The 14,398-nt window shown below is 53.0% G+C and overlaps 1 protein-coding gene across 4 annotated transcripts in view; it reads left to right on the forward strand.

Moving 5' to 3' along the window:
- Crtc1 (CREB regulated transcription coactivator 1) overlaps positions 1 to 14,398 on the forward strand; it is a 58,757-nt gene that overhangs the window by 21,632 nt on the left and 22,727 nt on the right. For 3 of the 4 annotated variants that reach the window (XM_021170738.1, XM_029480844.1, XM_085843870.1), the window contains exons 2-4: positions 8,746 to 8,862; positions 11,538 to 11,675; positions 12,435 to 12,496. In XM_021170738.1, the coding sequence (XP_021026397.1) occupies positions 8,746 to 8,862; positions 11,538 to 11,675; positions 12,435 to 12,496 (317 nt within the window). Of the gene's footprint in view, positions 1 to 8,745; positions 8,863 to 11,535; positions 11,676 to 12,434; positions 12,497 to 14,398 lie in introns of those variants that run through there. The other variant, XM_085843869.1, reaches the window with a different exon arrangement.

Below are 14,398 nucleotides of genomic sequence, written 5' to 3' on the forward strand. Positions count from 1 at the left end.
ATAGGGTCCTGCCTTCAGTCCTCAATGGCTCATATGGGTCCCGACTCCCATCCACGGCAGGGGAAGAATCTGGAGATCAGGTATTCCAAAGTCTTAGAATAGGTGAACACAAACCCTCTCCACAGGACTCATTGAGAAACGGGGAGTGAATTGGATGAGAGGTTACAGTTCTTGTCCCCATCTTCCTTGCCACGCTAGAGCCCTCTCTTCCCATTGTTGGAGATTGTAGCAAGCCAGTACTTATTGCCTGGTGGCTGGTTCTGCTCCACCTAGGGTCGGGGTGAGCTGGAATCCTCGTGTGAGGCCATGACAGTGCAGCAGCCTGGCTTTGTGGAATCTAAGAGCTTAGCTGTAGGGAGCAGATGGTACCTCTCAGGGAGAGCTTGGGGACGTGGGTGGTGACAGGGCTGGGGCAGCATGGGCAGGGGAGGCAGTCAAGGTGTCCGATGCAGTAGGGGAGGAGTCCCAGTCTCTATCTAGGCGTGGCTTCAGTGCTGTCTTAGGTCCCTGCCCTTACACACACTCCCCCCAGGGCCTTTGTCCCTGCCCTCCTGCACTTCAGCAGCTCCTCCAACTTTCCCTGAGCCTGCTGCCTCCTGCTGTGCTTTTAGAATCCAGGGAGATTGGCTCTCCCTCTCAGAGAACTCTGGATAGGTGGCCCAAGGGTGGGGACCCCAGGACTGTGTGCTGTCGGCCTCTCCTGGGGTGCATGCTGCCTTAGCACTGGGAAGGCCAGGGTTAGTCTTTGAGCCTCTTTCCCCATTTCAGTCATTAGCAGAGGGGCAGCTGCCCTGTCCAGGCACAGCAGCTGTGTTCCCACCTGAGGTCCTGAGAGCAGCTCTTCTGGATAGTCCTGCAAGCGTTTTTCTAGCTGCTTGCCTGAATAGCCAAGTCCTACTTCTCTTCCAGGCTCTCTTCCTGGCTATCATGGAGGTGACAAGCAAGCAGGAGACAGCCCTCTGTTAAGGAGGTTCAGATGGTAAACTGAGGAATGGAGAGTTCCATGGAGCTCTAGGCAACTGCCATGCCCCTTGCTCGTTTCCATGCAGAAGCCCTGAGGTAGCTGCTGCTGGCTTATCTGATGCAAGGCTATAAGGCTGTGAAGAGCAGAGGGCCAAGCCAGTGGAGGGGAAAGCTGGGCGTGCAGGGAACACGCATCCCTTTCGTAGCCTTCCCCTCCTACTCTTTCCTATTAGACTCTCTGCACAGGACAGAGCCTCAGTGTCAGCTGGCCTGCTCTCTTTAATCTCTTTACAAGGCCAGTCTGTTGCCATGGTGACTACAAGCAGTCCTGGCCTGCCCAAGGCCACTCCATCTGAACATTGAGGCTAGGAGGGGATAGTGGGCGTGGGGTTGCTCAGATCTCCTAGGGAAACTGGGGCCTGCCAGGTCCCTTCCCCAGGAGTTACCCAGAGTGGCTCCATACAAGGCTAGAGGTGGCTTTTTAATGACGCGCTGGTCATCCCATCCCAGGGAGTTTAGCCAGAGGGATGCCTCCACTGAGCTGTCCACCTGGGGAGGTACTCCATCTGCAGTGGGAAGGGGGTCCTCCTGGCCCCCTATAAAACAGCCCCGCCACCTTAGCTACCTCCTAGCTAGGCAGGCCATGTCTCTTTGGCAGGCATGTCTCTTTCCCAGGCATGAGTTGACTGTACTGTGTCTCCCCAGCATTGTGTCTTCATGCTCCAGAGGCAGGGGCTGTGACCCTGCAGAACTAAAGTCCTTAATTAAGGGGCTGGAGAGATGGCGCAGGTCTTAGGAATTGTAAGCGCTGTTCTTGCAGAGAACCTGGATTCCTTCAGGCTCCAGGTGTTACAGCGCCCCCTTCTGGTATCTTCTGACATGTGCACATGCCTACACACAGACACCCACCCACCCATGTAATTAAAAATAGAATAAAATACATGTTTTTGTTTTGTTTTGTTTTGTTTTTGAGACAGGATTTCTCTGTGTATCTCTGACTTTCCTGAAACTCTCTCTGTAGACCCAGCTAGCCTCTGTCTCATAGATCCATCTGCCTCTGCCTCTTAAGTGCTGGTATTAAAGGCATGCACCACTATACCTGGCTAAGATACATGTTTTATAATATAGTCTCAAGGTGAGTCCTGGGTTAAGGTGAGAGCTAATTCCCAGGGCTGTCTCAGTGCCCTTTGGTGTCTGTTTGGGTTGGATGTCAGGAATTCTGTGGACACAAAGTTCCTATACTTAGGTCACTTTCTGACTGGGGGTGCTATGGGAGTCTGCTAATTCTTCTAGAAACTTCTCCACCGAACTTGGTTGGTTTCTTTTGTTTTTGTTTTTGTTTTTTTGGTTTTTCGAGACAGGGTTTCTCTGTGTAGCCCTGGCTGTCCTGGAACTCACTCTGTAGACCAGGCTGGCCTAGAACTCAGAAATCCGCCTGCCTCTGCCTCCCAAGTGCTGGGATTAAAGGCGTACACCACCACGCCTGGCTCCACCAAACTTGGAACACCTGTGTAGTCTTCAATTTTTTTTTAATCTACTTTTTTTTTTTTTTGGTTTTTCGAAAATCTACTTTTAATAAGAGTTCTGAAATGCTTTAACTTTCCTTCTAGCCCATCACCCTCCAGAGATAGTGAAAAGAAATAGTGTATTAGGATACAGGGGAAGTGAACCTGTTTAGAAACAGTTCTTTGGGATGAGTTCAATCTCTAATTGTCAGGATATCAGGTGTCTAGTTCAGTTGTGTCAGGAGAGCAAACATGAATCAGCAGTGGTGGCATGACCCAGCAGAAACAGCCAGGCCTCAACTGAATCAGCACAAGTCAGCAGGAGAAGTTCCATATTATGCCTCTCTGAATGAAGTGAAGATCAGCAAAGATGAAGGTGTGAGTGAGACACTGAAGCATTGTAAGTCCAGCCATGCAAGCTTGCCATCACTGTCTGTTGGGTCATATGTGTACTCCCTCCTCCAAACATCACGTGTCCTCCCATGGGTATTGCCTCACCATGTGAGGCTGTCTTAGCAAAACTCTCAGGTTAATCTGTATCAGCCGACATCACTCTGCCAGTCATCCCAAATCTGAGGAAGTAGCCAGAAGCTGCCAGAAAACCACCACGATATTTTTGGTGCATTTCTTTCTATGAAGTGAGGACAAACAATGGTAATTAAGGAATTGCAAGGTGTACCAACACCATCCAGTGTCGCCTGCGTCTGTTGTGTCCCTCTTGATATCATGTGTCTTTTTACATGTTTGCTTTAGCAGACATCCTCTCACCTGTGTCTGCTTTAGGAAAACACCATCTGACAAAACTGACTTTCCAGAGAAGCCACAGGTTTCCACTTCACAGCTGACTCCACCAAGCTGCGGAGATCATCACAGTGGCTGAGGGAGTCGGAGGAGTCTATGGGCTCTTGTAAAGCTGACCTTTCTATCTGGGTGCTGCTGATCATGTGGCTCACAGATACTGAGGTCTGTGCCATGCGAACAGAAGACAGAAGTGGACATGGACTGAGGCCAAGACATAGGAGGTACAGTGTAGACTGTAGATGCTGGAGCCGTGACCCCAAGTCCCAGGCTGCCTTGGGTTTGTAGATAGACAAGACAGGAAGGAGCCTCCAGGGGAACGGAGGCGAGGCATGTCCACGGCTTCAAGCCATCCTGCTTGTGGCAGTTGGGACTCCAGGACTGTAACCCAGTCTTAACATATTCAGTTGGGATTTGCTGTAACTTTAATTTTTTAATATTATTTTTAATGATGTTTTTAAATGTTTTAACCTCTTTTTAGACCACTACCCAATAGAGGTAGTGTAAAAGAAAGGATATAGGGGAAGTGGAACTGTTTAGAAAAGCTTTTTGGGAGCAACTCTGTCAGCGTTGTCTGGAAATCGGCAGTTGAATTCACAGGTTAGCGGCAGCAGCTCGATCCACTTGTAAAGGTCTCATGGAAATACTGGGGCAGCAGCAGTAGTGGCACCACCTAATAAAACAGCCAGGCCTCAGCCTTGGCTCGAGTCAGTAGGAGGGACCGGGAGGATTGTCAGGAGAAGTTCTTACCACAGGACAGCCGAGTAAGGTACAGCAGGGACACTCCCACCCTGACTCCAATGGCCAGGCACTGCTTTGAAGGTCAGCTGGATGGAGGCCGACTTTCTGGAAGGATCCAAGGCTGCAACCAGCAGGCAGGAAATGAGGCTAGGCTTGCAGGTTCCGCTCACCTGCCCTGGTTCTGAATACAAGCGGGCACAGTCTCAAGGACTCCATGCTGCAGGCTCATGATCCAAGAGTGTAGGTCAGCTTGTGGCCAAGAGTTGTTGAGGGCCATGGGGTGGAAAGCAGAGCCTATGGCCAAGCTAGTGATGAGGTCCTTTCTGCAGTCCGGATGGCACCCAGTGATGCAGAAGAGCGGTGCTTGGAGCCCTCCAGCTGTGTCATCTGTTTTCTCTAGTGGCACCCACCTGTAATCTCAGCACTCAGGCTGAGGCAGGAGGATTGCCAACAATGGGGAAAGTGAACATGTGAGTGCCTGCCTGCCTACCATCCATTTAGGAGGGCTCTCTGAATCATGGAGAAGGCTGTTTGGAGAACTGGAGGTCCTGACGTTGACCTGCAGTATCTGAGCCAGAAGGCTGTGATGTTAGCAGCTGTGCGGGTGGGAGAGAGGAGGTGCATGACCAGTGTGGGCCCTGAACTCTGCCCAGGGCAGCCAGGAGTTGCTGTAGCTCCTGAAGGTCCCTCAAAGAGCCAGTGTCCATATGCCAGTCCAAGGTGGCCAGCGTGGCCTGAGGATCAGTGGTCCTCACTCTTCCTAACGCTGCAACCCTTTAATAGAGCAAGTTCCTCATGTTTTGGTAACCTCCAACCATAAAAAGATTTTGTTGGGGCTGGTGAGATGGCTCAGTGGGTAAGAGCACCCGACTGCTCTTCCGAAGGTCCAGAGTTCAAATCCCAGCAACCACATGGTGGCTCACAACCATCCGCAACAAGATCTGACTTCCTCTTCTGGAATGTCTGAAGACAGCTACAGTGTACTTACATATATTAATAAAATAAATCTTTAAAAAAAAGGATTACTTATTTAAAAAAAAAAAAAAAAAAGATTTTGTTAGTACTTGATAGCTGTATTTTTGCTGCTGTTACGAATTATAATGTAAATATCTGGTATGCAGGAGATCTGATTTGTGACCCCTGTGAAAGGGGTGTTGGACCCCAAAGGGATCTCAGCCCACAGGCTAAGAACCACTGCTTTAGATGCAGTGTGGCTTCGGGGGGCTGATGGGCTATCCAAGGTGGGCAGCTCCAAGTGAGCACGGAATTCACCCCTATTTCCTCACGTTTATTTGTCTATGTGCTCATTTGCTCGTGGCCATTCATTCACTCCTGAACTCATTCATTTATTCACATGCTCCCTCACCCTTGTGATCAAGGCTCTCCAGTGTCTCGGGGAGCACAGCATAGTGGGAACAGGGCATGTGGTTTGGCAGTAGGCAGGGGTGGGGTACTTACAGGATACAGGCTGAGATCTCATCACCCTAGATTCACTGTCCGCCCTGACAGTGTACTGGGAAGCCTCAGAACTCAGAGAGCTTTTGACTCACAGTTACTGCTTATTCCAGGGCAAGGACAGAACTTAAGGAGTGAGTGGCCTAGAAGACGTAAGACAGACCTTTCAATTGTCCCAAACCCATGGCATCAAATGAGTGTGGTCAGCCTGCTGGCACCAGAGTATGCCAGCACAGCCATATTGCCAGGGCATCTGGGTTCTTGTGGGGCTCAATCTTTCAGACTGAGTAGTCACTTGTTATGGTTGACTTCAGTGTCCAGTGTCTAGCTTCCTCAGAGGTCAGGCTGATACCAGGTTGCCTTGATGCTCCAAGTACACAGTGACACACCTCAAAAATGTTTATCCATCCATCCATCCACCCCCCCCCCATCATGTGTGAAAGCATGCTGTGTGTTCTGGGGTTCAGAGCCTGGCTGGTCAGCTATGGATCCACCAGCTTGCACAGCCCATCTTTCATCCTTGTTGCAGAGACCAAGTCTTGATAACAAGCCTTGGGTGCTCCTGGAATTAGAGGAACAGCTCTGGAAAGTCAGCCCTGATAGGGCAGGGCACCACCCCGCCTGCTAGCCCTTGTGCACCTGGGTTTTGAGTTTTTGTTTCATTGCTGGCTGGCCCACCTGTGCTCGTTCTTTGAGGCTCTTAGATGGCTTGGCACATTGGGGTTGGGATGGCGAGTTTTTCCCTGGTATCGTTGCTGTTGCTTTAAAGGGGGAGCTATGGTGCTTCCCATCACTGCGGAGAGGGCCTGGCCTTGACCTGCTATTCACTTCACATGCAGACTACCAGGTGTCCCCATGGAGGTTAAACTAACAGAAATCCTCCACTCCTCTAGTGAGTTGCCTTAAATTTTCCTGCTTCATACAGCTGTTAGGGTCTCATGTAGCCAAGGCTGGTTGTCCTGGCTGGTTTTATGTCAACTTAACAGAAGCTGCTGTCATTAGAGAGCAGGAAGCCTCAGTTGAGAAAAATGCCTCCATACGACTGGGCTGTAAGCACACCTATAGGGCATTTCCTGAATTAGTGATCAATTAGGGAGAGCCCAGCCCACTGTGGGTGGTACCTGGGCTGGTGGTCCTGGCTTCTATAAGAAAGCAGGCTGAGCAAGCCATGGGGAACAAGCCAGTAAGCAGCACCCACCCCTCCCTGGCCTCTGCATCAGCTCCTGCCTCCAGGTTCCTGCCCTGTGGGAGTTCCTGTCCAGACTTCCTTCAGTGATGAACTACAATGTGGACTTGTAAACCGAATAAACCTTTTCCTCCCCAGTTTGATTTTGGTCATAGTGTTTCATCACAGAAACAGAAACCCTAAGACCCTGGCCTTGACCTCCTGCCCTTCCTGCTTCAGCCCCCATCCTGAGTGCTAGAATGACGTGTATGAATTGTGACCTGCCACAGTTGTACACTGTCAGGGTGGACATGCTGAAGGCCTCCAAGTCACCTGGGAACAAGGGGTACAGGCTGGACCTCTGTTTCCTGTGCAGCTCTGTGTGTCACCCAAGATGAGCTTGGCTGCCCTGGGGCCTGTGTAGTCCCCACCACACCAGCCTGGATGCAGGGCAGCTACAAGGCCCAGGGTGCTGAGCAAGGTGGGTGGGCTCAGGGGCATGCAGGACAGTGAGCTTTGTGCAGCCTGGGAGCCCGGAGTGTTCTACAGTCAGATCTAGTTCTGAGGTTCACCCCCTAACACCAGGCTTCCTTTGTTCCCACACATAGCAGTGAGCCCAATGGCCCTGGTGTGCACTGCCTGATCCCCAGTCTCCAAGAACCTGTGGCTCTGTCCACCCATGGAGAACCATCTGTGGACACAAATTCTGGTCACTGTCATTTCTGTCAGCACAGCACTGGTAGATCGCAGACCCACCTGTGTGACTCACATAGCTCTGGACACAGAGGACAAAAGGCACTGCGTGGGCCTCACCCAAGAAGCATCCGTACTCTGGCTTGGTTTTGTTTGTTTGTTTGTTGTGGTTTTTTGTTTTGTTTTGGTTTTGGTTTGGTTTTGATTTTTTGAGACAGGGTTTCTCTGTGTAGCCCTGGCTGTCCTGGAACTCACTCTGTAGACCAGGCTGGCCTCAAACTCAGAAATCCGCCTGCCTCTGCCTCCCGAGTGCTGGGATTAAAGGCGTGCGCCACCACTGCCCGGCTTTGATTTATTTTTTTAATTACAGTTACTTGTTGGGTGAAATCCCACACAAAGTGTATGTTGAGGTCTGAGGACAAGTTGCAGGAATCAGTTCTTTCTGGGACTCAAGGATTGAACTCAGGTTGTCATGCTTGGTTTAAGCGCCTTTTCTTGCTGAGCCTCTTTGCCAGCCACTTTCTGTATTTCATAGCTGCTGGGAGAGACTCAGTGGGGAACATGTGGGTGGGACCAGCTGGCATCCACTGAGAACACAGGGACCTCCCAGTACAGACGCAGCAGAGGTACCCTAAGCACCAGGCCCGTTCATCTTCCTCTGGCCTCCACTGTAGCTCGCAGGAAACAGCTGTTTACCTGGGCGAGGTGCTTGGCCGGGCGTGCAGCCAGTTGGAGCTCTGCTTCCCCCTTTGGTGTCCAAGGCCTCCCCAGGAAGCAGGGCTGGCGTGGAATAGAGGTGGGAAGGCTGGGCTGCCAGGAGTCGTTTGTGAGAACTGAGAACCAGCCCCTGTTGTGTACACAGTACCGGACCCTAGCAACCACCAGGCCCAGCCAGAGCAGACAACACTTTCCTGTGTGACTGACCACACTGAAGTGGGCACTGAGGACCCTGTTCAATGAGAGAAATGGGCTATTCCCCCAAATTAAACATCTGCCATTGTCCCCTACAATTCACAGATGTCAGCTTCAGAGTCCAGGGAGCTCAGGGGCCAGCTTAGACTGAGGCAGGGTCCCCAAGTGCTTAGACTGAAGCCAGGGCATCAGGCAGTCAGTCCACATTCTAAATCCATAACCAGTTTCCCACCACTGAAAGGGTTCCCACTGGCTAGCACATTCCTGGTCCCTGCCAGGCCTCCCCAGGTCTCAGGAGAGCGAGCCAGCAGCCAGCCGCTCCACAGGTTCTTGGTGAGGAGCTCCCCAGGGGGCACTGTCCCACTTAGGGAGGCATCCAGGGCACTGGGATTTGCCTTTCGCAGAGTCTCGAGTCCCTGGATCCCACCAGCTAAATCCTCTGGGCGCTCCATGGGGTGTACTGAGAGTGTGTCCCCTTCAGCATGGTGACAGCTGGTGGCTTTACTTTTCCAGCTTCAGCTGCAGAAGTCCCAGTACCTGCAGCTGGGCCCCAGCCGTGGCCAGTACTACGGCGGGTCCCTGCCCAACGTGAACCAGATTGGAAGCAGCAGCGTGGACCTGGCCTTCCAGGTGAGCCCCGCCCCGGCTCTGTGACCCTTCTAGGGGATACTCCAGGTTTTCCTGTCTCAAGTGTGTCCCACCCACTCTGGAACCCACTCCAGCTACAGACTCCAGGGACAGCTGGTTGGCCCACAGGAGATGGGCCATGTCCCCCCAAATTAAGCATCTGCCATTGATTGTCCCCTGCAATTCACAGAGGCCAACTTCCCACCCCTAAACACTCCTCTAGGTCTCCTGGGGCCCAGGAGAGGGGAGCGGTGCAGCCAGCTTCCCTGAGCTCCAGCCTCCTGGAGTCAGCACCCCCACACCCCAGCCACTCCCAGCACTCAGCAGCCGCTGCACCTGCCAGCAGGCTGGGAGGCCCTGAGAAGAGCTCGGGGCCTTGGGGGCTTGGCTCCAGCCGCCTCACTGATCTGCAAGCCCAGCAGTTCTCAGAAGGAAGCCCCTGCCGCCTGACCCCACTTGTCTGCAGACAGTTCTTGGCAGAGCCGCACACCCTGCATGGCTCCCTCAGGCCACAAGCTGCTGTCAAAATAATAAGGGCTGGTGTCTTCTCCCCAGACCCCAGTCTTCAAGAGAAGCGGGAGGAGGGAGGTGTGCCGACAGGGCCCTCGGCCATCATATACCGCGCTACCAAGGATCTGAGAACAACCCTTTCCCAGAGAGCTAACGGGCTCCCGAGTCATCCTCGGCCTTTCCCTGGCTGCACGATGATGTGAACTGCTGGGTTAGGCAGCCTGGGCCTGGGTGTGCTTGGGGCTGCTAGTTCTTCGGACTTCACCCTGTGGAGTGAGTTCCAGGCCTCAGTGGCATACTGAAGTCACTGGCACTCTGGCAGAGGACCTCCAGTACCTGAGCACCCCAGTACCCCCTCATTTAACCCTGTGTGGGTATCCCAGTGAACTCCTCAGTCCGAGGGCACAGGGACCCTGCTGAGCCCGTTTGCCCAAAGTGCAAATGGGCACCTAATGGTTCAGAGTGTCGGGGTTTTGCATGTTTAGTGCAGTGGGTTTTAGGGGTAGCTCTGGCTGCAGCTCAATGTTTCTGGAAACTGAGCCCCAGACTCAGGGTTGTTCTCACCAGGCACCAGCCTGGAAGACCTTGAGCCATATGTCAGCACTGGGTGGCCTACAATTGTCCCTGTGGCTCTCTGGGATGAGCTCTTCCATCTACCTACCTGAGGTGAACCTGCCTCAATGTCTCCATCGTGGGAAGTATGTATAGGTGCCATTCAAAGTTCCCCAGGACCCTTGAGGTCCTTCCTGGACAGATGTCATGTGCACATATCCTGGTGTATGTTACAGCAGAATCTAAGCATGTGCCCCAAGCTACATGGGCCAAGCCCCCAAGCATGTACATTCCCAAGTGCTGGATCCCAGATAGGGCTGGAGAGCTGGGAGTGGCCTGGAGAAGTGGGTGGGGATTGGAAGGCTGAGTAGGGTCTAGAAGGCTATGGGGTCTGTGTGCAGGGTAGGTCTTGGTTGTTGATGGGGGCAGAAAGATGGGAGGAGCCTGATGGCAGGAGCAGCTGCCTCGGTTTCCCTTCTAGATGTCTCAGAGAGATGACTGACTCTTCCCTCCATAGGCCCTGATGGTGAGGTTCATGGCCAGCTTTCCGGTTCATTGCCTTTCTATGGGTAAAAAAATGTAGACAAGTCTGAGTTTGAGGCCAGCCTATTCTACAGCGTGAGTTCCAGGACAGCCAAAAAACAAAAAACAAAAAAGTAGAAAAACACAAAATCAGCAGGGACTTCTGGGTCACAGAGAGATTTGGCAGTGGCCACTCAGAGGCAAACAGAAAAAGAAGTGGCAGGGCCATTTCAGCCACCACTAGGTTTCCTGAAAGGGAAACCTGTTTAAATATCAGAATGGTTTTTGCTTTCTATCTGGGGGACAGAAGGGCCCAGGGCCTAGATAGCCAAGCAGGCATAGGGACAAGTCATGTCCAGGGTTAGCACAGGCAACTGAGTTCATCCTAACACGGTGACAGGCTCCTGGCAGCCCTAGGGACTCCAAGGCTCGCCCTGAACCTTATGCCAACCCAGGTGCTGGTAAGAAGCCCCATCTAAGCCACGCCACAGACCCAGAAGGCGTCTGTTTTTGGCTCTCAGGCACCTGGCTGAGATGCTGGGGGTGGGAGCAAGAGAAGAGACAGGAGAGAGGGCCACAGCTCAATCCAGAGCAGTTCTGGGCTCTGCCTTGATCCTCTTGGGAACAAGCCCTGGGCCAGGTGGGCCCCACAGCAGCTCTCAGGCTTCACGCCCTGGGGGCCTCTCTTGGCAGGCCCCTGCAGAGATGACGTAGGTGGGGACAGGAGGCCAGCCAGGCCTGGAGAGAGAGGGCGGAGGCCTGTCTGCACCTGGCCAGCTGGAGAGAGCTGTTCAGTCATCTGTACCCAGCACCCAGGCAAAGCTTGTACCGCCCTACCTGGCCCGAGCATGCAGGCTGGACTGCATGTCTCCTGCCCCTTCTGGGATAGCACTGCTGGCTTTTGCACCCCAGCCCCATGGCTCAGCAGGAGCTGGGTGGGGCTGCCAGAGATGCCTATGGAGTAGAGTTTAAGTATATCCCCAGAGCAGAGATCTCCAAGGGTAGAGCTAGGGGAACCTGAAGCTGCAGCCGGTAATCTGTAAATTCGCTGTCTCCTTTCTGAACCTCTGTTCCTGACCTATTCTCTCCCCCAGACCCCATTTCAGTCCTCAGGCCTGGACACGAGTCGGACCACACGACATCATGGGCTTGTGGACAGAGTATATCGTGAGCGTGGCAGACTTGGCTCCCCACACCGCCGACCCCTGTCAGTAGACAAGCATGGGCGACAGATATCCTTTTTGCAGAGGATGTGTGTGGGATTGGGAGGGAATAGGGGACAGGCACACACTGCTGCCTGTGACACACACTGCTCCCTGTGGACCAGAGAAACCTGGGGAAAGGCCTCCAACACAGGATGTTGGAGCCCAGTGTGGGGCAGAGAGAAGGGTTAAGGAGGGTGAGCCCAAACACAGAGGGCTGGGGCCACAAAGAGAGATCCCAGTGTAGCTTTCAAGGCTGGGAGAAGCGGGGCGTGGCTGAGTTGAGGCAGCATGGACATGACAGTGATGCCACACAGCCTCTGTAGTTTGGAGGGTGAACACCTGCCAGGATCCCATCACTAGAGTGGCTTTGGGTCACTCTCTCCCCACTCTCAACTGAAGAGTAGAGCTGTCTGCCTGCTCCTGCTTCTCACTCCTGAGACTTTGGTGCTGGGAGTGCCTCGGTGGAAGGGGTCAGTTTAACTTGGCCTCCCTAACGCATCTGGGGCCCAGCTTAAGGCCCAGGCCTCCTCTCAGAATGGCTTGGGAGCATGGTGCTGAGTTATAGGGGAATGGGTCTGGCCCCCTGGGGGACTCCCACCGCAGTTGTACTTTTTTTTTTTTTTAAGGCAGGAAATGCCCCTTGCCCTCCTGGCTAGCTGTCTGCAGGCCCAGCCGCACGCTGGGAGCAGGAGCCACTCCCAGTAGCTCCCAGCAGCCTGGCCCCACAGGCTGTGCATCAGGCTTCCTGGGTCAGAACACACTCTGAGGTTCCCTTAACTCATTCACGCTGACAGCTGCCCCTATGGCACCGTGTACCTCTCGCCTCCTGCGGACACCAGCTGGAGGAGGTCAGTTGAGGGGCACCTGGCCTCTGGGAGGAAACAATGTAGATTTTATCTTATCAGCTGTGTGTGGATATGCAGGATATAGTCACTGGAAAGTGACCAAGTGAGCGAGATGCTTCCAAAAGATCCCAGAAGTCAACTCTAAATTGTGGAGACCATGGCTTCAGAGCCTTCAGAGCCTTCAGAGCCTTGTTTTTCTCTCTTCCTCCTCCTTTTCTTTCTCCTCCTCCTCCTTCTCTTTCTCCTCTTCTTCCTCCTCCTCTTCCTCGTCTTCTACTCCCCCTCTTTTTCTTTTTCCCTCCTTCTCCTCCTCTTCCTCCTCCTCCTCCCCTTCCTCCTCCTCCTGTCCTCCCCCTCTTCCTGTCTTCCCCCTCTCTCTGTTTTCCATATTTCCTATTTCTTTTCAGAATTGATTAGTCAGTGGTATATCTTGCTGTTGTTCCCCTAATGCGACAAGCTCACTCTCTCACACTCTGTAACCTACATGGGCTCCGATGGTCCCCCTGCCTCAGCCTCCAGGGAGGCTAGGAGGAGCAAGGGTGCTCACCACCAAGCCTGGCACTGCCCTCCACGTGGATGGTCTTTGGCAGCCGAGATGCATGCACATCTGTGGCAAGCGAGGGAGCTCTAGAAAACACTGCTTATCTGTATTTGCAAGATGGTGGGTCCCACCTGTCGATCCAGCATGCAGGAGGCAGAGGCAGTAGATCTCTGAGTTCCAGGCCAGTTGGGACTGCACACTGAGACCCTTGCCTTAAAAACAAGGGGCTACAGGTGCAGTCCAGCAGCTAAGCACAGTGCCTGCTCATCCAGAGGACCCAGGCTTCAGTGGCAGCACCACATGGTGGCTCACAGGCACCTGCAACTCTACATCCAGGGGATATGATGCCCTCTTCTGGCCTCCACGGGAACTATGTGCACATTATATGTACATACATGCACACAAATAAAATCAATCCTGAAAATAACTCTATAGTAACTGCACACAGTGTGGGTATCCTATCTAGGTACATCTCTGGGAAGATGTGTAGGTTTTGTGCCAGTACTGCTCTAGCGTGATGTGTGACATGGCTTCACTGCCCCATGGATCCCCAAGGTCATGGTCCTTGGATAATGATGATGTTAAATAACATATTCTGCTACTATTCTTCCCTCTGGGCAGGTCTCATGTACTCAGGCCAACCCGAGACTTGCTGTGTAGCTGGGAAGGACCTTTAACGTCTGCCCTCCAGCTTTAGTCCTTGGGATGGCAGGCCTGTATCACCCCGACTACCTTATGTGGTGCTAGGGATGGAACCCAAGGCCTCATGGGTACCAGAGGAGCACTCAGCCACCTGGGTTACAATCCAGGGCTAGTTTGGTTTGGTTTGGAGACAGGTTTTACTCTGTAGACCAGGCTGGCCTTGAGCTCACAGAGTTCTGCCCCTGCCTCAGCCTCCCAAGTGCTGGAATCAAAGTTGTGATCTCCACACCTGGCTTTTTTGGGGGTGGCAGTGGGGGCATGTATGATGCAGATGGAGGTCAGAGGTCAGCTTGTCGGTTCTCTCCTACCATGTGTGTCCTAGGGCTAACACTTCTAAGGTTATCGGACTTGTCCAAGAGCTCTCTCACCTCTGCTCACCTCTGTACTCTCTTGCTGGCCTGATGGTTTCAAACATGGTTTCTCCCTGTGCTTCAGGCAGGCCTCAGACTCCTGGGTTCAAGCAGTCCTCTGTCTTCACTGTCTTCCCAGTGTTGCTAGGACCACATGTATGGATTAACATCCCTAGCTCTCACTCAGTTACAACAGACCAAGCCGGGATGGGGCTGTAGGTAGAGTGCTTGGAGCTCGGTAGATAGAGTGCTCACCTAGCATGTACTAAGTATGGGTTCCATCCCCAGGTTCACGTAAACCTGTGCTGGGGA

Source organism: Mus caroli, unplaced genomic scaffold, assembly GCF_978045245.1.
Source record: "Mus caroli unplaced genomic scaffold, Mus_caroli_1 scaffold_10, whole genome shotgun sequence".
Lineage (NCBI taxonomy): Eukaryota > Metazoa > Chordata > Mammalia > Rodentia > Muridae > Mus > Mus caroli.